General features: G+C 45.9%; 1 protein-coding gene across 1 annotated transcript; it reads left to right on the top strand.

The window, feature by feature from the left end:
* Window positions 1–3,899: 3,899 nt before the first annotated feature.
* Window positions 3,900–17,499, top strand: efna1a (ephrin-A1a). Its single transcript, XM_084563509.1, has 5 exons — window positions 3,900–4,254; window positions 14,491–14,786; window positions 15,467–15,532; window positions 15,653–15,748; window positions 15,857–17,499. Exons 1-5 carry the CDS (start codon window positions 4,157–4,159, stop codon window positions 15,982–15,984), a joined length of 684 nt encoding a protein of 227 aa, XP_084419635.1. The 5' UTR covers window positions 3,900–4,156; the 3' UTR covers window positions 15,985–17,499.
* Window positions 17,500–21,792: the final 4,293 nt, after the last annotated feature.

Here is a 21,792-nt window from a genome sequence, read left to right as displayed (position 1 = left end):
GTCCAGCTAGCGGCAAGGCCACTCACAGGGATGTTGTCTTGATAGCGTTACCTTATCTAGACATCACTGGACATGGCTGCGCGTTATCTACCACCTCTTTGTTTACCTCTGATAACTAACCCTGGCTAATTAAGAACTGGCACCTACCACTTCATCTCTTTGCTTTGCTTTAAGTTTTGTTTTTTTAAAAATTGCTCCACCGAGTCATTAACTTGGCTTCCGACTGCCTCGGGAAAGTCGAAGGCGAATCATTTGTGCTGGAGCAGGCAAAAACAAGACCGAGAACAAACTTCTTCACAGGCTCAGAGAAGGATGGCTGTGCTATCTTTACACAGGCTCTATTTCATAAGGCGAGGTAAACCTGCGCAATGCTAATTACAGGAAACACTTCACTTCCATTGTTTGCAAAAAGAAAGAGCTCACAGGTTCAGGAACAGCTCCAGCAGAGGAGTTGCATTGACTAACAATGGAGGACAAAGAGCCAAAGAGGCCAACGCGGCGCAGCACACACTGGACTGAACATGGCTGGGCTGCTCCGCAGTTCACACCAGCACAGTTCACTTATGTAAATAGATGGAGAGAGAGTTGTTTGGGGATGGAAACAAGATGACAGTCTATCATTAAACCTCTCATTTGTATTCGCAGCAAGGGGACCAAACACTTCTCCTTTAATGGTTATGCGGGAGAACATCAGGAGGCAACTCACTGCATAACTATCCTGCTCAGGTTGAGGCGGAGGAAAGCAGCAGGCGGGGACGCGTTAAACAAAATTAAATGAGGTTATTAGAACTTCTCCATACGTAGATCACTCTTATTCTTTCCAGAGGTTTTAGAGAAAAGGCTCCCGTGTTTTGGTTTCTCTTTTCAGGATCATGGAAAGTGCATCGTTATGACATCATCTAATTACTCTGGTTGAAACGGTCGAAAAAAAAACAAATTATGGACAGCCGGGTTCCCATGCCTACATGCGACGGTTCTCCCTATCATTTTCCTATATCTTATTTTCATGCCGCAGAGCAGGCTCAGCGCAAATTCCGTCAGGATTTGAGGCAAAAAGGGTTGTGTTTATGTGTGTGTGTGCGCCCGTGTTTGTGTCTGCGAGGACGTGGAAGCCTGCAAAGATTCATGCGTGCGTGTTTGTGTGTCTGTCTGCTATTTAAAAAAAATAAATAAACCATATATCTGGGCTCAGCTTTGCTCCAGTCCGTTTTTCTGTTTACTCGTTCAGAAATCCACGCTGGTATGAAATTAAAGGTCTATCCATTAGGCTCCTGGTAGAGTTTTGACACAGATGTCGGCGCGGTGAAAGGATTTTCACAACAAATTTTGATTGCAATGCAAATCACAATTATATCGCCGGTCCCTCTCACCCTCTTATCTTCCCACTGAGCCAAAAGAAACAAAAACAAAACAAAAAAACTGATCCACCGGGATGAGCGTTTTTCATGAATACAAAACACATTATTTTAGATGACCTGCTTGACACCGACTAGCACACAATTACCGTGTGTATGTGCCTTTCTGTATTTGCGCTGTTAGATTGAAAAATCGTTTGTCACGTCGGACAGAATTCTAAAACGCAGACTGCACGCTGAATGCTCGCCGCCACCGAACAGAGACTGCATTGTCTGTAATATACAAAGGCCTTCAGCCTGCGACTTTTACTGCAGAAGGTAAATAATGAAAAGAGTTTATGTAAACCGCTTGACAGAGTGTTTGTGTGGGTGTCTCACAGAGGTGATTTTTCAAAGATTCAAAGATACGGTGAAAAGGTCTGACCTGAGTTAACAGGAGAGGCAAATATATATATGAGTAGTTGCTTTAATCCGCTTGGAGTGGTGGGATTTAACCGCACTGCGACAATTAAACTGTCAGATAAATCAACAGTCTACCTGATAGTTTAATTATCTTGTGAAACTGTAAGCTGCAGCCTTCTAAAATTTCATGTATTTTCCTCGTGGCTAAGGCAGTCTCCACGAGACGTAATAAAAAACAAGTAAAGACCTTGAAAGGTTTACCTCTGGGCTGCGTAGAGAATAATATACGCGAAGGATGCGGTGATTTATTTCACTCTTTCCCGTGGAGTAGGACAAACTTTCAGATTAAGCGTTACATTCCGGTTACATCAGGTGCATCTCCTGCATTCCTCCAGCGCTCTCTTAAATGTCGACCAAATCCCTGCAGAGTTCATCTGATCACATCCCTCATATGTGTGCGCCCAGAAATGGGGTCAGTCCTCCACACTCTGCATAATTAGCTGTTTCAGTCCTTTATCCAGAATACTTTTACTTACTTTTAGTTTTTCTCATTTACTCGTGACACCTTTGAAAGTCGTTACAATGCTAAGCAGGCCCGGAAAATAAAGTGCTAAGTCAAGCAGAAGCAGGCCTGAAAACCCCCTCTGGCAATACGGCTCACTACGCTGAACAAGCAGCTCGAGGTCCAGCTTATCCGTGTCAATGGAACAGAAAATGAAAATCAGGCAATGTATCTGACAGCAAGCTGGTTACATGCTTCAAGTTAAAGCTAAAATCTTTTCATTTGACCGTCTAGATCTTTTTACATCTGAAATGTGACTTCAAAGAGTTATGGTGGATTTCTTTTTTCTTTTTTACGTGTTAAAACTGCACATTTACACCCACAGAATAACCGTCAGATTGACACAGTGATAAGGGCGACTAATGCCTGTCATTGTAGGAAAGACTGATAAAAACTGTCCAAGAAATCCCTGTGCAAACACAGCAGATGTTGCCCAACAAGCGCTCAATCATGCTGCAAGGAGAGATAAAGGGCTCAGGAGGAAAAACTCCACATTTTGATCACATTCATTGCTTAACATAACGACTCGAACGGCTACATACACCGATCAGGCATAACATTATGACCTAATATTCTGTAGGTCTCCATCAGAGAATGGACATGGGCCTTCTGAGGGTGTCCTGTGGTGTCTGGCAACAGAATGTTGTTAGTGGGGGCCTTTGGGTGCTTGATCAGTTTGGGACCTAGTGAATTTGGAGGCCAGGTCAACACCTTGTGCTGTTCTTCATGTTTTTTGAGTTGTTCCTAAACCGTTTTTGTGTGTGTGCCTGTGTCAGGCTGCATCCTGCTGGGGATGGCTGCTGCCATCAAGGAGTGTCATTGCTATGGGGTGGGGGTGCCTGGTCTGGTCTAGGTGGGTGCTACATGTCTAAGTAACATCCACATGAATGAATGCCAGGTCCAAAAGTTTCCCAGCAGAACATTGTATAGTGAAAAGATGGTCAACGTTATTCACTTCTCCTGACGGTGGTTTTAATGTTATGGCTGATCGGTATAAAATACAGTTTGACACCTGAAATGTATGGATTTTATTATATATTAATGAGTTACACGTATTGTTTTTGTTTTCAAGTGAATTAATACGGGAAAAAAAAAGTTTTTACACACAACAAAAGCAACATTTATTCTCATTATACAAATAAATGTCAAAAACAGTGGCTTCTTTGTGAACAATATGATCGTGACTGGCCCTAAAACCATGACCTGCTTCCCTTTCTTGAATTATTATAATCATGTAGGAGACGCTTTAAAGGTTAAGTCACTATATGAGAGCAAGCAAGCCATGAAATCAGCAAGATGTGACATTTAATCGCACTGAAGAATGTCAGGACTCAGATTCATCTCAGTTCAACTCAAATGGCCACTGGGCAACTCCTGATAGAGGAGTTAAATATCCCTGCTCATGCCGGTGGTGTAATACTCCTGTATGATCAACACATGCGTAAACATACTGTACTCCATGTAGAGAAACCTGCGGAGACCCCCCCTTGTCTCTCGGACAGCCTTCTGATTGGTCGCCGCTTGCACGGCGGGCGTGGCTTGCGGCTGTGGGCGTTTCACAAAACCAGCCTCCACGCAGCTCCTGCATTCATTCACTACGGATTTGTCGAGTTGCGTCGGACACTCCACAGTTATTTTTTCCACTCTATCTGCGAATCATATCGTTTCTCTCTCTCTCCTATCAACCGCGTGCGTTAAAGTGTCTCTTTGATCGTGCAGCCTTCAAAACGAGCTCTTTTCGTTAAACTTTTTTTTTTTCTTTACTGTTTTTTTTTCCCTTTTGCACAACCTACCTGAGTTGTGTCTCCACTCTGCACGCCTCCACTCCCTCTCCACCATGGATTTGGTTTGGATTTTGGGCGTCGTTGTGAGCGTCTGCGCCTGGTTTGCCTCTGCGGAGCGGCACAGCGTCTACTGGAACAGCACAAACCCAAAGTAAATATCTCTTTTAAATTTATATTCTCCCATGCTAATTCAAAGCACTTGAACCTATTCAAGTTGCTCATTTGATTAAAAGAAAAAATCTGTTTCTTTTTCGCATTAAATAAAAAAAAAAAAAAAGTTGAGTGCAGATACAATCATTCTGAGTTATATTGACATGCATATGAATATTTTGCGACTCATGCATATTCAGCGAGCTGGTTGTGATGAATTTGTGATGGCAGCAACTGGCTGCTGTTGTCATGATAATGAAAGACATTTGGGAGTCTCTCTCTCTCTCTCTCTCTCTCTCTCCTTCTCCCTCTCCCTCCCTCCCCCCTCCCCCCTCCCTCCCCCCTTTCTTCAGCTTTCTGGACTCGAACCTGTTATTATATCGCTGTTTACCTGAGATTCTTTGTCGAACCTGTTCAGATTTAATCCGTGTGGCAACCTGTGCTGCAGGATTAGTTGCATGTCATCTATTTATCTTTGTGGGCTGACAGTGAGGTAGTTTAACAGGCTCACACTTTGGAGGGAATTAACCCGCTTTGAGCGTAAATGTTGGGGTTTTGTGGGCAGAGGGCAGCAGGGATCGTACAGTTTTCACACTGCCACCCGTGATCTAAAACCTTCTTCCAAAGCCATCCCCTGCATGCACACATTGATCTTTTCTGTATGTTTGTTTGCAGCAAAAAAATAAATTACAAAAGTCCGTTGTTTCATGTGCTGAAATCCAATAAGGGAGGACTGCAATTTGTCCCTGTCACGGGTCATATATTTTGTGTTGATTTTACAGGCTCGACTCTCTCTGCAGAACGTGTTGAAATATCTGTTGCAATATCCTCCCCGCCTGACGGCGAGACCTAACCTCCGCGTGGAGTGGGAGGCTGCTGCATCCCCTAAATCAAGTGGTATCACATGGGGTTTTTACGTGACTGTCAGGGAGACATAGGGGTGTTCATATTTCAGGCGGTAAGACGAGTAATAATGGTGTGTGACAGAGACAGAGGAGGTAACTTGAGGCCTGCCCAGTAGGTCACTCCGTGGGAGAGAGATGGATTGCTCAAGGAGGAGAAATCGGAGCTCGAAATTGTCGGGGGTTAGGGGCCGTTTGGAATAAGTGGGGGTCAATTAGAATTATGGTTGATGATGGCTGGGGTGAAATGGCCGACGAGAGGGCTGGGTTTTTGCCCTCCACAAACAAACTTCTGCACGAGCCCTTACACAAACGCACCCTCTGTCTGACACACATGGACGGGCAAGCACAAACAGAGACTCCGGGCAGGCAGTCACTCAATCACCCCACCTGACGCCAGCTAAATCAATCAGCGTAGGGCTCACACTCCCCCCCCCCCCCCCCCCCCCCCCCGTGCGCCAATATTCAAATCTTTGCCCACAAGCTAAACCACTCTCTCCCTCCTGATCTCCCCTGTGGTTAAAACTACTGCATTTACTGTTCCCAGAAAAGTCCATAATTACAGCGACAAAGGCTTTTCACTGAAAATGAGGATGAAGTCCCAGATGGAAAGGCGTTTTGTTGTGTCCCCGCTGTGCAACGACAGCGATCACTCTCGTATATATATACTGGTAATCCGTCCTCTTGCACTTGCTATCTTTTTTCCAGATGACTGCGCTAAATCTCTGCCTTCGGCTGCTCTTAATCCTGTATTCACAGAAAAAGCATGAGTTTCTGAGATGTTTTCATTTGGTACTTTTCATCACTCCCAGAAATCTCTGCTCCCCTTTGACCCGATACTTGATACAGTGTGACCGACGTGCACCTTCTCCTCCTGGGATGTGTTTTCCTCTTTTTTTTTTTTTTAGGACGAGGAGGGGGGAGTGTCTGGGTTAATTGTTCCATCCCATTGGTCAGAAAGCTGCCGTTAATCAAATTGATCTCAGATTGATCGCTTTGGTCCATGTGGTAGAGGCTCATTTCCTCTTTCCCAGTGTGTTTGTTGAGGGATTTAGCGGCACACTCGCTCATACATATACATGCACAGTTTCCCTGCTCAACTCTAATTTCAGCATGTGTGCGAACACGCCTTGGGGCCCGCAGACTTCGTATCTGCCCGTACTTTAACGACTACTTTTGTCTATTTCCGGCGCTGCGTGCATTTGAGCACTTTCTGACCTTTTACTTGTTGCTTTAGCTCCAACCTTTGTTTCTGATTAGCAACAGCTTAATCACCAGCGTGATTCCCAGAAAGAGGCACATCAGTGTTCCCAGTCGGCTTAGGTCCCTGCATGCCAGTGTTTTTTTTTTTTTTTTTTGTTAAGGGAGTGTCCGTGTATGAGCTCACTCATATCCACAGCATCACCAGGTCCAAGTGACTCACACACTCTCATACACATTAACCCAGTCGTACACACACACACACACACACACACATACTTGCGACTGATGTTAACATCGTCCCAGGAGCCCTCTGGACTCTACAACTTCAATGTGAGGCAATAATCTGCTCTTTCACTGCTCCTTTCTCCTTTTTCCGCTTTTTTTTTCCTGCTGACAGAGCATGAGTGGACCTCCACCACCTCTACCTCCCCTCCTCCTCCTCCTCCTCCTCTTTTGCTTTGTACCTGTCTCTCCCTCTCTCCAGCACCTCCCTCCCCCTCTTCTTGGCCAGGTTCCCTTTTCAGCTTGGTTCTGTGGTCTCCAGCTCTGCGAGCCTGTTAACCGTTTCATGGCTCGCTCGTACACATCTGTTTGAGCGACTCGTTCTTCCATCACTGTCATCTCCCCTTTTCTATCGGCTATCATAACACATATGCTGGAGCTAATCCGTTCTAATTCTGTTTTGGTTTGCCTTTCTGATGAGCTCGTTTGATTTTGATGAAACCACAAACGTTTCCAGGTTGCTTTAGCTTAACACAGCCGGCTTTAATTCATTTAACTGAATATGCTTTTGTGCTGCGCTGGCTCAAACGGGAGTTATTTGAGGTATGTTTCACCCACATGAAGGATTTTCTTGGTATTTATCCAGTCAATGTGGCTCGGTTTTGTGATGCGCCCCATACAAATTGGGGGAATGGTCTTCACGGTGGGCCACAGAAAGAGAATAGTAACTGGTGTGACTGATCGGGGGTCAGAGTTCGCGATGTGATGAAGTGGCACGGCCTCTATCAATCTGTCAGTCATTCTGTCACGGCGGTGGTCCCTGAATACTGGCTGCCACTCAGGCCAGCCCCTCTTCACACGGCCGTGGCTCTGCCTCTGGGAAACTCTCCGTCTTCCCCCTCCTGTTTTTTCAGTCCCCTTCGCTCCTTCACCAGCTTTTATCTCAACTTTACAAGCTGCCCCTTTTCAGTCTATTATTTCCTCACCTCCAACTCTGGCTCTCAGAGAAGGGAGAAAGAAGGGAAGCATGCTAAGAGGTGTGGAATTTTTTTATCGTTCTTGGCACCCATGGCGATCCGTCACAAGGCACTTTGCCCTTCTCTTCACGCCTTTTCCCCCTTCACTCTTTCCTTTAAGGCTTCCTTCTTCTACCTCCTCATGAAAAGCTGCTCTAATCTTCCCAGCAAACTTTTTTTTTTTTTTGCCGTCTTCCTGGCCTTTTCACATGCCTGTCCCCTCTTGTTGAGTGTCTTGCTGAAGCCTTGGAAGCGGTGGAGCCCTTCTCGGAGCCAATTAACAGAGAAAGGAAATGTACGAAGCAAAAAAACAAAACTTGTGTGCACTCGTGTTTGTTTGCCACTCGTGCGTGTGCGCGTGCGCGAGAGACGAAAGATAAGAGTCGCACACGTCGGTGGGTGTGATTAGTTGGGTGCAATAGATAAGGGATTTTTTTTTTGCAATTTCCAAGTAATCTGAACCAAAACTACTTTCCTCGAAAAACATCCAGGTTTCCCACTTCACTTCCTAATCCAGCCTTGGCTTTAAACCCCGCCGCAAACCCGTTACTCTCATTCGGTCAGGAGTCTCTTCAGAAAATTCCTACGTCTGTCTCCACATTTCTCTTAAATCGTCTGTCCCCCTCCCCTCCCTTCCACACCACTCTTAATCTGACCCGGTAATCTGTCTGGTGAATTCAATCTGGGGAAAAGAGATTGTCCAGAGGTTGGTAATCGCTTCTTATAGGCTCAGTGATCACTGGAGTGTGTTAACATACCCTATCATTACAGTCTACAATCCTAGGAAGACTTTACCTCTGTGACCATGTTATTTTTTTTCTCTTCCAAACTCAGATTTTCTATCCATTCAATATTCCCACTTGTTCTTGCGGTGTCTGAGACAGGAGGGCTTCTTTATTGACTGCGCTAGATAGTGAATCAGGGCAAAGGTTTTAACTTCCCGCAGGCGTGCTGACGGCGTTACCGAAGTCTGCGAGCTGTCTGCTGTGTGTCTCCTGTGGAGTGCTGCACTTCCTGGTAACGGCTTTTCCCGGGAAAGCAGCGTATCCTGTCTGCACAATAAACAATGCTTTTCTCACACACCAACACACGCGAGGCGGTAAAAGTGTGGACGCGGGAGTTGATTGGATTTCCCAGGCTTGTATGAGAAATTAATATGTTCGAAGGGCAAAGGCGCAGAGATTAGCAGTGATTAATTGTTTTTTCGAGTGTCGGGCTTTGATGGTGATTTGGGAGCCGCCTACTCTGCCTGCCCCGCTGTCAGATATCTGTACGTCTCTATTTGGGATTCTCCTCTGATTTGTGTCATCCCGGTCAACCCCGCCGTGAGTTTCTTTGCCCCCTGCCCGTACTTTTGCCTCTCCTTTATCTACACGCCAGACTTCCCCTGATCCTTCCCACTGTGCTCCTCCACTCTGCGCTACTTTCCAACTGTTTGGTCCCACACAAAAATCGCAGAGAGGAAGAACAGCTCTATTAGTACACAGATTTACGATTATGGACCAGTTGCGTTTTTACTTTTCGTTCTCGTGTGTGAGCCAGAGATAGTGTGTACGTGGGTCCCCCAGACTTGTTTGTCAAGTCTTGGTGACGTTCAGTGCATGTATCTGAATGAGGAAGAATTAGCCAGCGAGAGTCAGATACCATCTATCAAATGTACCATTGTGCTTGTTTTGTTGTGCAAATACAGGCTATTGTGTAACTTTTGTTTTTTCTCTTCCCTCTTTTTTGTCCTGTTTGTTGAAAGTCAAGATGTGGTGTGTCAACATCTCCCCACGGCAAGTGTTGCCACCCCTGGAGGCCGAGTTGTATTACTACCATTTAACTGTATCTGTAAGCAAGGGGTGCCACTAAATCTGAAAACTCTTTTTTTTTAACAAATGTACCCGCACACAATGTTTATCCCCAGTGGAATTAATTAAGAAGCTGCAATCCCAGATTGTGTTTGCAGCATGAAAATCATAATACTGAGTATCTTCTTTGGAAATCAATCCAGCAAAATTGATTTTCTTGCACAGATATTTACCTCCTGGGAAATGTAATGTCAGCGGTGACCTTTCTGCTCTAGCCCTTACAAGATACAAATGGCTCAGGGGACGACTTGAGACAGTCGGAAAGAGCATATGTATTCATCCAGTAGTGCGGTGGAATCAGCCAATTATTATTTCTTTGCTGGACTTAAAGTTTTGTCATTTTGCAGCGTGGCTAAACGAGCCGGGGCGGTTTAGCCAAGAACGCCGGCTGAATGACCAATGATCCGCGCAGACAAAGGCCGAGCGACAGACAAGAGAAGGCTGATTGAGATGGATGACAAAAAGTCACACGGCGCAAAGAATGAAAAGGCTGGAATATTATGTTAAAAGGGAGGAGCCCAATGAGTTGGACCATATTTGTTTCTATGGCGACACCCCGCATGGCCCGCATCGCATTGTGCTTGGCTCGGCAAACGGTGGGTCAGAGAGTCGCATATTTGGAATGCCACCAGGACAGGTCGCGATTGGCTCGGCGAGTCCGGGTGGGGGGAAGGACGGAGTTGACGTGAGGGTCTGGTTTGCTTATTGAGTGATGAAAGACGGACAGAGAGTGGGAGGGGACGGCTGGCATTGATGGATGGATAGATAGACGGATGAAACAAGAAGAACTTGTGCGATAACATTAAACAGGCCTGCTTAACTAAGCTCATGATACATCTCTAAAAGGCTTCACCTTTCCCTGCTGCACCACCTGCTTTGTAAAGTCATGAGTTTTTCACAGATTTATCTTGCTCCCTTGAGTCCAGTGACTTTCATTATCCAGTTAACACCTCCCGGTTCCCATTTCGCAACCACGGACACACTTACGCACACAGACACACACATATACATAGACAGTTTGTCTCTTTTGAACTCTGTGTAAAGGAGTAATACCCCTTCTCAATGTGAGAACAATGCAGGTGGAGAAAAATAAAGCTCCACCCTGCCTGTCTCACCCTTTACCACCAGCCCCTGCTCTGGGCCTCGCCGTCCACTCTAAGCCCCTGTATTAAGCAGGGTCTGGTGCTGGTGAATGGACCCCAGCTCAGCCTCTGCTCCACCCAGTAATCCAGGCTTGGACGAGCCGATTAGGTGGTCCCCGCTTTCTGGTTCATTCATCCGTGACGCTGGCGAGTCAACTTTTGGGTCACATTCGTGGCATGTGTACAGCTCAGGAGGAAAATAATCTTTCTTACGGGGGTTAGGGTGACAGGTTAAGACGACAAGAGCTCCCATTTTCACGTGCAGCAGTCAGATTTGTGTAGTTTCTCCTGCAGTGGCTTTTTATTACTGTCCGCAAAATTGGTGCTGACTTGCCGATTGTCCGACCTTTGATCCACATCCCTTTGGCCTCAGAGGTCCGGCATTCCGCAGGGTGATGGAGAGCAGAGATGAGAGGGTGATGGATGGATGAAAGGAGGGTATAGAGGTGGAGAAGAAAGCAAAACGCCGGCCAGAGAGAGATTAAAGAAAAGAGATTAGACTCTTACTACTGAAGAGCCTCCCAATAAATCAGGAATTCCTTCTTAGGAGAGGAGGACGAGTGACCAGGAACAGTCTGTAGTGTTTTGTTTTTTTTGAACCAGATGTGCTCGCACATTTGACCACTTGACATTCCCTTGCTGCTATCATTGCTGCTCATTATTGGCATTCATTATCCACCTTATCATGGCTGAAACCCTCCCAGATTCCTCGGGGCCTGAGAGACGCAACATACACACACACACCTACTGAGACATAAACAATCATTCGGCTGAAGGTATCGGGCTGAGGCAGACGGAACACACACACACACAGTCCTTGCCGCACGTCTGCCGTACCTCCACCGATCTATGCTGTGATGTTTGCCGAAGCCTCAAGCTTCACTGTCATCCAAAGGCAGCTTCCGGGGGTAAACAATGGAGATGAATGTAGGCGTTATTGACACAGAGAGAGAAACAGTCTGGAAGAGAGAAATAACAAAGGACACACACCGGGGGAGAGTGAAAGAAAGTAAATTATGTCTGTTAAAGTGAAGGTGGCATGATTTGACTTTGTTAGCTAAACTTTTTATTTTTTTTCACGCAGAGGCCAAAGCTCTCTCTTTTAAGCGCGTTACCCCAATCAGTTAATTAAGCTGATGATGTGGGACGTTTCAATGCTGAGGCGTTAGAGGGGAACAAAAGGCAGCAGGATAATTAAAAGTATTTGCCAATAATAAAAGGCGCTAGCCAGGCTCCCCTGGTGCGTATTCAGCAAATGCTCTCTCCGCTAAGTGAGGTACTCCATCAGTGCGGGCACAACGGTGAACAGGCACTGTATGAAACGGTGGCATTGATGAAGCAACTGTAGCACTCGCGTAGAAACACTTACTGGGGGAAAACTTCAAAAGCCATTCCCAACTCGAGCCCTTTGACCCCCCTTGCCCACGCCTATTCATGTGCTCTCTCCCCCCTCAGCCTGAGCCTAAAGGGGCTGGGAAGTGGGGCATAATTACCCCCCTCCAGGGCAACTTTAATACCCCTTTTTGTGTTTTAATTGCACCCCCCTTCCACCACCTTTTGATGAACACATTGGGACCATACCGCAACCAGTTTGTAATCAGGGCTCGGGGTGAGGGAGGGAGGGATTGGGCGTAGGGAGTTTGTTTGTGTGTGTCTTCAGAGCTTGCAGGGGCATGATAACTCTGTCAGGCTGAAGCAGACAACGCTGTTTGCTCAATAGTGTTATCGATTCGACTGGAATTGAAAGTGGCAGGGGGAAAAAAACACTTTAGCTCCAATCTGGTAAACAGAGCGTGGCAGGCAAACTGCAGATAAGCACTAAGCTGTCTGGACCACGGCAAAACGATAATTATTGCTCTCCCCCTCTGAAAGTTGGCTGAAGCACACTGTTATTAGCACGGATAGATGGAAGTTTCATCGGTGCACCAAAAAGATGCATGCTTTCTGACGAGCCTGTGTTGCTGGCTTATCTGGTCATCAGTATTGAGGGAATGCAGTGAGGCGGAGAGGAGTAAAAGGATGGGGGAAGGGGGCCAGTGGGGGAAGCAGGAGTCAGGGCCACTGAAGTTTGGAGCCACTGCGTCTGTCCTTTTACCAGGGGGTGCCAGGGAGACCCCTGGCAACAAACAACAACACCAGCTAACGAGCAACTGGGGTCTGTGCCTGTGCTCTTTGATCGTTAGTCACACATATGGACCTTGTCAAACAAACACAAACTCCCCAAATGCTACTTGTTGCATTTGGAGGGTTTTTATGACAAATGCTAGTGAGTTCCCAAAGAACGCGGGGAGTTTTTTTCGTCATGCTAAAGGTGTCGGCTTAACTCCTGGCAGGGTTTAGAGAACTCATAACTCCTTGAGATCTGTAGATCTGATTAAGTAGCAGTCATTTGGACGGCTCTTCTTTGGGGGCTGTTGAAAGACCGACGAAGCACGTACATATTGATTGCAAGAGCAACAAAACCCTATATTACATACACATTCTCCTCGTGTGTTGTGAAAATATTTAAAGTCTGTCAAATTTCATCCATTCTCGAGGAACACCCGCTGATCCAGAACAGTAGGAGACGGTAAACTGATCTGGCATCGCTTGGGAGCACAGTAACAGGGGAGATGTGTCTGTGTGTGTGTGTGTGTGTGTGTGTGTGTGTGTGGGTTCAGTGGGTGTGAATAGTAGGTAGCAACAGCTTTAGGTTGTTGATAGATGGGAATTACTGGGAAGTGTGTGTGACTTTATGTGTGTTTCTAGCGGTCAGCTACCGCTCCTGGCTGGTGATAGATGGCTTTGGCCGAGGAGAGAGCATTAGCCGTGAGCCGCCCCCTGGAGCACTCACTCAGTCAGGAGGAAGGGGACGAAGCCGAAATACCTTTAGTGACAATTCCCCGGAGATAAACTCGTAATATCGCTGAAAGTGAATCCAGAAGGGGAAAAGAATCATGGGCAGTCGAGATAAAGCCAATTTAAAGTATGCTAAACTGTTATCTAACTTGTCTAAACTTTCGGTAATAATTAGATTGTTTATGCGTGTGTCGTTTAAAGTATTCCCTTCTCGCCAGTGCCCTCTGAGGCACGTCCAAGAGGAGGTGGTGTAAGTTTAGTTTACTTAAAGACCATCGTAAAGAGGGCGGAGAGGGTGGAGGAGCGAAGGGAGGAATGGAAGGGAGGGAGGCAGACAGTCTGACTGTCTCTCTCTGTATTTGTAATGAGAGGGAGTGTGGTGGAAGACAGTTACAGACTGTCACCAGACTCGTTTCGTATGTTCGTCTGTCTATCGGGAGCTAATGAAAGGGTTAAAACATATATAACACGACCTTTATTTTTGTCCTTGTCTGCATCTCTTCTAAACTCAGGTGTGTTTGTGCTCCTGCTGAGGTGAATTTGGTCATTATGCATTCTGCTGCTCTTGTCTGCGTGGGCGCGTGTAGCCCTGCAGATGTCGATACTCATCTCCTGTCTTGACGGGCTAACGGACTGCTAATGTTTCTCTGTAAACATCATTCAAATCCCGGGGGGACACCAGATCAATGTGCGCTAAGAGCTAGCTCGCAGCGCAGCAGCATGCCGCAGCAGCTACTCCAACCACACGTTCATCCATATTTATGCGCATGTTCTCTGCAGATCGCTCTTTCTCTTATTGCGCTCTCCCTCCTCATTCCACTTCAGCACACACACACACAAATTTTCTCACACAAACAATCTCTCTTTCTTCTGCTCTCTATCTCCCATTCCCAGGCGTCTCAGTCTTTCCTCTGATTTCCCTGTTGTACGCCAGCGTGTAGCCAATCAATATATAATCACAGGTTTTGAGGCTTATATTTATTACTGCTTCAGTGCTATAACCACAGTTATCCGTCTCCTGCCACCTGCGTAACCTTCCTCCTCTGCCTCTTCCCCCGCAGGTTTCTATGGGACGACTACACCGTAGAGGTGAAGCTCAATGACTACTTGGACATCGTCTGCCCCCATTACCCTCAGGGTGAGAAGGCCATGCTGGATGCCGAGCGATACGTGCTCTACATGGTGGAGCGCGAGGACTACGAGTCTTGCAAGCCCCAATCGTACGACCAGATGCGCTGGGAGTGCGGCCATCCGTTCGCTCCTCACGCTCCCGAGAAGTTCTCGGAAAAGTTCCAGCGTTTTACGCCATTTACTCTGGGAAAGGAGTTTCGCCAAGGAGAAAGCTACTATTATATCTGTAAGTGGTGCTCAGACTTGTCACTGTGCTTCCTTTATTTAGCGTTTTAGTGCTGAACTCAAACTAGACCTGAGAATCATGGAGAACATGAACATCTGCACCAAATTTAATGGCAATCCATGCGACAGTTATGGAGATATTTCACTCATATACACAAGTGTTAACCTTGTGGTGGCTTTACTGGAAAAGCTAACCAGAGCCTAACTAGCAGTGAATGTGATTCATCATGTGTAATTGCTGCCACGGCTGAAAGTCCCTTTCATAAGAAAGTGTGAGCGGGGAAGTTTTTGCAGCTTATTTGTGTACCAGCCGCGACGTGCCGGAGCTCGTTGGTCGGCCACCCCTGTGGAGCTTAACGCGTACATAAACCGGGGTGCTTGCCAAGTTTGCCGAGTTTTTGCGATGCTGCCCCTGCTAGAATGTGACCACACGGGCACAAGCAATGTTGTCACCCTGACCATGGTTGTAATTAGATAAACGGCAGGACAAGACACACTTTGCCCGGTCACAGATGGCCTCCTAAGGATTTGTCCCTGTGTCTTTCTGTTGCCAAACTATTTGTGTGTGTGTGTGTGTGTTTGTCTGCGCCCGTGCATGAAGGTGGATTAAGGGGCCAGAAGAGGATAAGTGCATTAGTTAGGATGTTAACGCCTGTGTTGTTTCTTTCCTCTTCCCCGCAGCCAAACCTTTGCACCACCATGGCCAAGAGTGCCTCAGGCTCAGGGTGGACGTCGTAGCTGCTGATGGTGAGTTTAACCACCCACCTGCATGAAAAGAGACCACCACAATCACCTGGAACAGTCCTGTTAGGCTATAACAAGACACGAGTGGAGTAATTGATGGCTTTTTTTTAAATTTTCTCTCAGGCTCTCAAGAGGCCAGAGTAGCCAAGGGAGGCACAGGTGGGGCTGAAGTTGGAGCTGGGGGAGGGGTTCACAACCCGTCCAACAGACTGCCTGCAGGTATGTTGACCCACCCTGCCTCCTTTCTAACAATGCAGGGATACTCAAGATTGCGGCAGGGTTTAAATCTATGGTGCTAATGTGTCCTCTTTGTCTCCCCTCTTAAAGCAGACGACCCAGTGGTAATCCTGCCAGACGTCCAGAAGAGTGTACGGACAAACTCTGCGGCGGCAGCTACATCCCTCTCGATCCTCTCATTGCTAGTCCCTTTCTCATTACTGCTGTTGCTGCACTGAGAGCACATGGGAGGGGTTCTATTGGCAGACGTTGTTTTTCTTTCAGGGACTACAATGAAGACGGTCCGTGGGGTTCGGAAACCACTGACTCAAAAATCAATGCCCAGTGCTGGCCACAGGGAGAGACTTTTGAAGCTCGCGAAGTACACATGGACTCACTTTGCACAACATGTGCCGAGTAACTTTGAGCATTTGAGACAAGTGTTTGTGCTTTGTCTTATTTTTCAGAAGATTTTTTTTTTGTGTGTTTTTGAAAGACAAAGCTCTCCTTGGTTGAAAAAAAACCTCTTTGGAGGTCATCCCTACAAGAAAATATGAAGAAATTGAGGAGGAACATAAAGTGGATGAAGAACAATCAAAAGCAGAGGCGCCAGCGCAACCAGATTTGGGCTTTGTATTCCGATGAAATGAATCAGCATTTAAAGAAAAAGTAATCTCCATTTAAACCGTTTGAGCCAAAGATCAGTCATCTCTCCGACTTGTACACTATTCCACCCTTGAGTATCGTGTACTATTTCTTGTATTGTTATCGTAATGGTATTGAGTGACATTGACGTCCCAAGTGATCGCTTTCTCTAAATGTAGCATTGACAGACACGGGAGCTGTTCTCATGATAACCATTCCTTTGCAGACCATGTGCTTATATACTGTAGCACTACCACAGACACACTACAGACACAGTACCGCACACACGAAAAAAAAACACACTACGTTGAGTTATGTTACGTGTACATTCTGTGAAGATAATTTATGACATTTGCAGCTGAGAAGTTTTACTGTATATACCATGTGCTCGCGAGATGAAATGTTTACTGTTGGCAGAGGAGAGGGCTTTTCGTTCTCTCTCCCCGGAGGTAGAAGCTGTGTGAAAGGGAAAGACGTGCGTGTTGAATAGACTGCGTGTGAGCTGTTGGAGCGTTTGATTGAAAGAGTGTTGAGACTAAAATGTTTTTTTTTTTTTTTGTCTGCCAAAAGCGAACACTGAGATGTTGTGTGTATTGCAGAGAGGCTGGACTTCTCTGTTTTGTCCGATCTTGCCCCTGTATCGGTTAAACAGTCCGACGCAAAGAGCTGATCGAGCTGACTCGACCCTGTGTATCACAGTGCTTTACTTTTTTTCCCCCCATCATGTTGAAAACAAGCTTCTCAACACAAAGTGAAGTAATCAAGTAATTTTTTTGTGTGCGTGTTAATCGTTTGAAAATGTTATCGTCACCGGTTCACAGCACAGAAAACGACACAGCATCAAACCGAGTTGCCAAGCACATCTTCACCTGACAGGCTGGCTTGATCAACGAAGCACAACGGTGTATGACTACCATTGAAGTCGGTCCTTTTTTAAAAAACAAAAACAAAAACAAAATCTGAATTGTTGCCTAATTTTGTACATGTGTAAGTAAGAAGTGTATAATATGTATATATTATATATATATAGATTATATAAAAAAAACTGTTTGATAAATATGATAAATGTGAAAGATTTTCATGTGAAATAAAAAAAAGATATTTTTGGAAAACTAGAGGAGCTTTTGTGTGGTTATTCTGAAAAACTACAACTGTTACAGATGACTTTAGTGATTATCGGACTTTACCCCAAGTGTAATGTGGTTAGGAGTGAATATTCAAATAACTGGGACATCCATATCCTCCTCAGAATAAATTCTCAGTTTCTTTGGTTTGTGACCAGACCTCTTTATTATTCATTTAGACACACTTTGTTGTCCAGTGTCACAACTCTGTACTTTCAGCTTTTTATGTCACCGCCCCAAAAAAACAAAAAACACAAAATTACCCATCAGTTGTGGACGTCACCTCATCCCCGTCCACACAGATACGTAAAGTACACCTGGTGCAACACAATGTCGCACAACATTTACAGACAGATGGTTCTTCAGCTGCTCGCCCTGTAAAGAGCTGCTATGGCCGCATGTACCAGACGTCTGCAAGGTCCTGTACTGAAAAGTTCAGATTAATTGGATGTGCTATTGTGCTACATGGGCAATGGGTTTATAATTGAGCTCAGATTAATCGGGTGTGGGGGAGACCTTTTATGATCACAGAGTTGTTGGTTATAGGAATGAGTTTGGCCAAGTTTGTGACAGGGAGCATGTTGAAGAAAAAGGAGCAGTAGCTCAAGATGGGTTGAACAACACTTTGATGAAACAGACGGAGGAGGAAGCAACTTAGAATCCTTTACAGATGGATGATAGTCTCCGATTGAATATCCTTAATGTGATGTTCAAAGGTGATGAGGATGGGATGCTGGGGCGATGGAATACTTATCACTATTTCTTTTGCTTTCCTGACATTGAGATGGAGGTGTAACTCTTTAAAACTAACAGTATTCACAGAGGTCTCCCTTGTGCCTCCAAAACAGTTGTGACTCATCAGAGAATTATTTTTCATGTGTTTTTTTAGTTGTTCCTAAACTATTTTTTGTGTGTGTGACTGTGTCGGGCTGCATCCTGCTGGGGATGGCTGCTGCCGGGTTGGAGTGTCGGGTCTGGTCAGAATATTGTATTGTCATAAGATGGTCAATGTTATTCACTTCTCCTGTCAGTGGTTTTAATGTTGTGGCTGATCGTCGTATGTCTACTCCTAGCGCCCCATTAGAAAACACACAGGAACACATTTTGGAGCGTAGCTTTCAAAATGTGACGCGTAGCTTTCTCCTTGAGTGAACCCATTTCCCGGAGTAAGTGTACAGAACCTATTTCTCAGCATCCAGCAATGGCACCATCAATTTTAGTTAGACTCTTAAAGGGTAATGGGGTACACATTCATATAAACCTTTTAAAGAAAACCAACAATGAAATGTTCTCGCATCATCCCAAATGAAAAATCACTTTCCCCTTGGAATTAAGGTGATTTTATACTAAAAAGTTTTCAGGAAACCCAACCCATCTCTCCTTTAGATTACGCCGGAAAGATCTCCAGAGCAGCCAATATCACAGATAATGGCTCGCACGCACTAATGTGACAGGAGGCAGATAGAATCAAGGCCGAGGTGGCCAGAGACAGGAAGGCTTATAAAGGAAGAGATAAAGGAAGAGGCGAGGTGCAGGCTATGTTTATTATTACCATTAACATTGCCTTTTGTCGGGAAGATTAAGGATCCCCCTGCTATCTTTATTTCAACCTTATGCCGAGTTTCCACGCTCACTCCCAATTCACACTCCTCCACGTTTCTTCAGCCATGATGGTTTTCTTGTCTAAGAGCTCCAAAGCCATTGTTCTCAGCTCCTCCTGTCTCTCCCTTCCCAGGGGAGCTTTACGGCCGTGACAGTAAAAACAGCTGTAGCACCAAAAACTGGTGCCACAGCCCCACAACTCCCCAATGTTTTCAAAGACATGGCTGTAAATTAAAGCTGTCGGACAGGCCCCTTAACCGCCCGACCTCTGGCAGAGGCTCTGCTCAGCAGAAGCTCGTGGAGAGGAAACAGTTCTTTTTATTTACTCGCTCGTTCGACGTACCAGCTTCAGTAAATGTGAACGGCAACTGTGAAACCTTTAACGCTGCAGTAAATGTTAAGGTCATTCAGGGGATGGACAGCACAAACATGGAGCACAGAGGACACGAACAAGGTCTTTACAGGCTTTCTGAGAAGAGACATTGGTAGATCATTCCGTGCAGTAGCCAGGGTATAGTGATCAAGGTGTTTGCAGGTTGAGATTACAATCAAAGAAGCGTATCATTATGTACAGGTATTTTCTGTACCTGCAGCATCTTCAAAAACTTCCTTAACCATCTAGATGAAAACATGTAATTCCGTTTGGAATAAATCCAAGTTGCATTTTTTTATGCAAGCCAGCAGCATGGTAGCAGAAAGTAATACGCTGATTAGCATCTCACAGTTCTCATTTTTTCACATCTACCAGAAGGATTGACGCCAGTTGTTGTAACTCTGCCCAGATGATGATTCATAATAAGTTACTGTAAATCTTTTTCTCCTTTGAACCTTCTTTTAATTTGTTCTCTGCTTTGGTTTGCAACCAACACCTGCAAAATGAAGGACATTATGTGCAATCTTTGTTCTTAATCACGGTTTACACTTCTGCGGGAGGTAGTCGGTGTAACCTACGCACGTAGCCTACGCCGCTGCGAGCCATTTACACTTGAGCGTTCTTCAGTCTGTAACAACGTAACCCAAACTCTAGTCGGCACTGTGTCTTTTTTGCCGATCGGGTTCACTATTGTTTCTACTTCCTGCTTCACTTTATACTTCCTGCTTCACTTTCAACAATGGCGACTGAAACAAGTCCTACAACTGTTTGTATCTCTGAACCTCCTCCGTCAACTTTTCCTTGATGCGTTCCGTCTTTATTGATCCAAAACGATCAAGTGGAAACTGCAGAGATGGAGAAGCAGCCGGAAATACTAAAGCGGAAACACGCTACTACCGGTCTGTGACGCTGTGACGCGTAGATACATTTCTGTGGAGGTGCACGTCAGGCTACGGCGCTAGGGTCTGCGTAGCTCCTGGGCAAATTGACGCAGAAGGGTGAACCGTGCATTACTTAGCAAATGTTAGCCTTTTGACGATCAATGTTGCAAGAATTACAGCTTGACGACACGATTCAAGCATAAATTGGGGCTGTTCAGTCAAATGACCGGACTTGTCAGTTTGTCATTTGTCCGAGTGTAACAGAGCGAAAGCTGAACCAACAGTGTGTGACATTACAACCTGGCAGGAAGCCATCAAAGCCTCAAATCGGAGTAGGTTTGGCGCGAGCAGCTTGTGTGTCTCTGCATCAAGCCTCCTATCAGCAGGGCGCACGATGACCAGCCCGTGTCTGCCTGCAAGCGTATGTTTCTGCTCATAATAGTCAGGACTATCTGCCTTACAGGGCCTCTGGGAGGTTACCTAATGTTATTGAAGCTATTTGTAGCATTTATAAGCTTCCATGCTGCCCGGGAATGGGAACCCAGTGTCCCATAAGTATCGAAGCAGCTGTTCCTGAGCATAAGAACAATAGGCTGACCCGTGGGTGACTTTTTAGCCTTTTTTCACATCAGGTTTATGCGGTGATGATGCATGCTGGGATTAAATGTCGCTTTAATATAGCGGCATGCCTGGAAGAGCCTTTAATGCCTCTTCTGCATTAGTGCCCATTGAAGCATTACACGACAGCAGGGTTAGATGGGGATGATGGGAATGAAACACCTTAGTTATACTGACTAAACTGGACCCTTGGGAACAATTGGGGCACATTTTGGTCCGCTGCCATCGGTGGCGGTCGGGGTGTGGTCTCCTCTTCCCGAAAAGTCCTGTCACTCTCTCTCCTCTCCGGCACCACTGCCAGGGTCATCTGTCTCATTCCAGCTCATGCTTTGGTTTCCTGTCTGCGTCACTTAGTCACTTTCCCTTTTTGTTTTTCATTCATTCTCTCTCATTCCACGCTTCTTTTGTTCTGCCCGTCTACTTCACTCTGTTTTTCTGTATCCACCTCCTGTTTCAATTTGTCCACACGTCACTCTCCCGTCCTGTCATCGCCGTCGTGCACCATTTCTCTATCAAATGTATCAAATCTTCATCTCCCTCAGCTCTGGGACTCGATTACTGACTCCATCTCCCTTTCCGTCCGTCTCCTCTCGATGGGTTTGAGGTTTCGCTGTGAAATGTGTGGGTGGGGAGAAAGAAGTCTTTTCTGTGCAGAAAAATGATAACCTATCATTTTTCAGTCTTGGTTCTCAGCCTGTCGAGATGGATTTGCTCCCGGCAGTGTCACTGAGTGTCTCTAGAAATGTTTTTTTATAGTGTCTCAAGGTCTCAAAGGGGCCACGCTGCGGGCACAACCCCGCAGCC

This window comes from Chelon labrosus (assembly GCF_963514085.1).
Source record: "Chelon labrosus genome assembly, chromosome: 16".
NCBI lineage: Eukaryota > Metazoa > Chordata > Actinopteri > Mugiliformes > Mugilidae > Chelon > Chelon labrosus.
The sequence above is the reverse complement of the archived record's forward strand: the minus strand, read 5'-3'. Positions and strand labels throughout refer to the sequence as shown.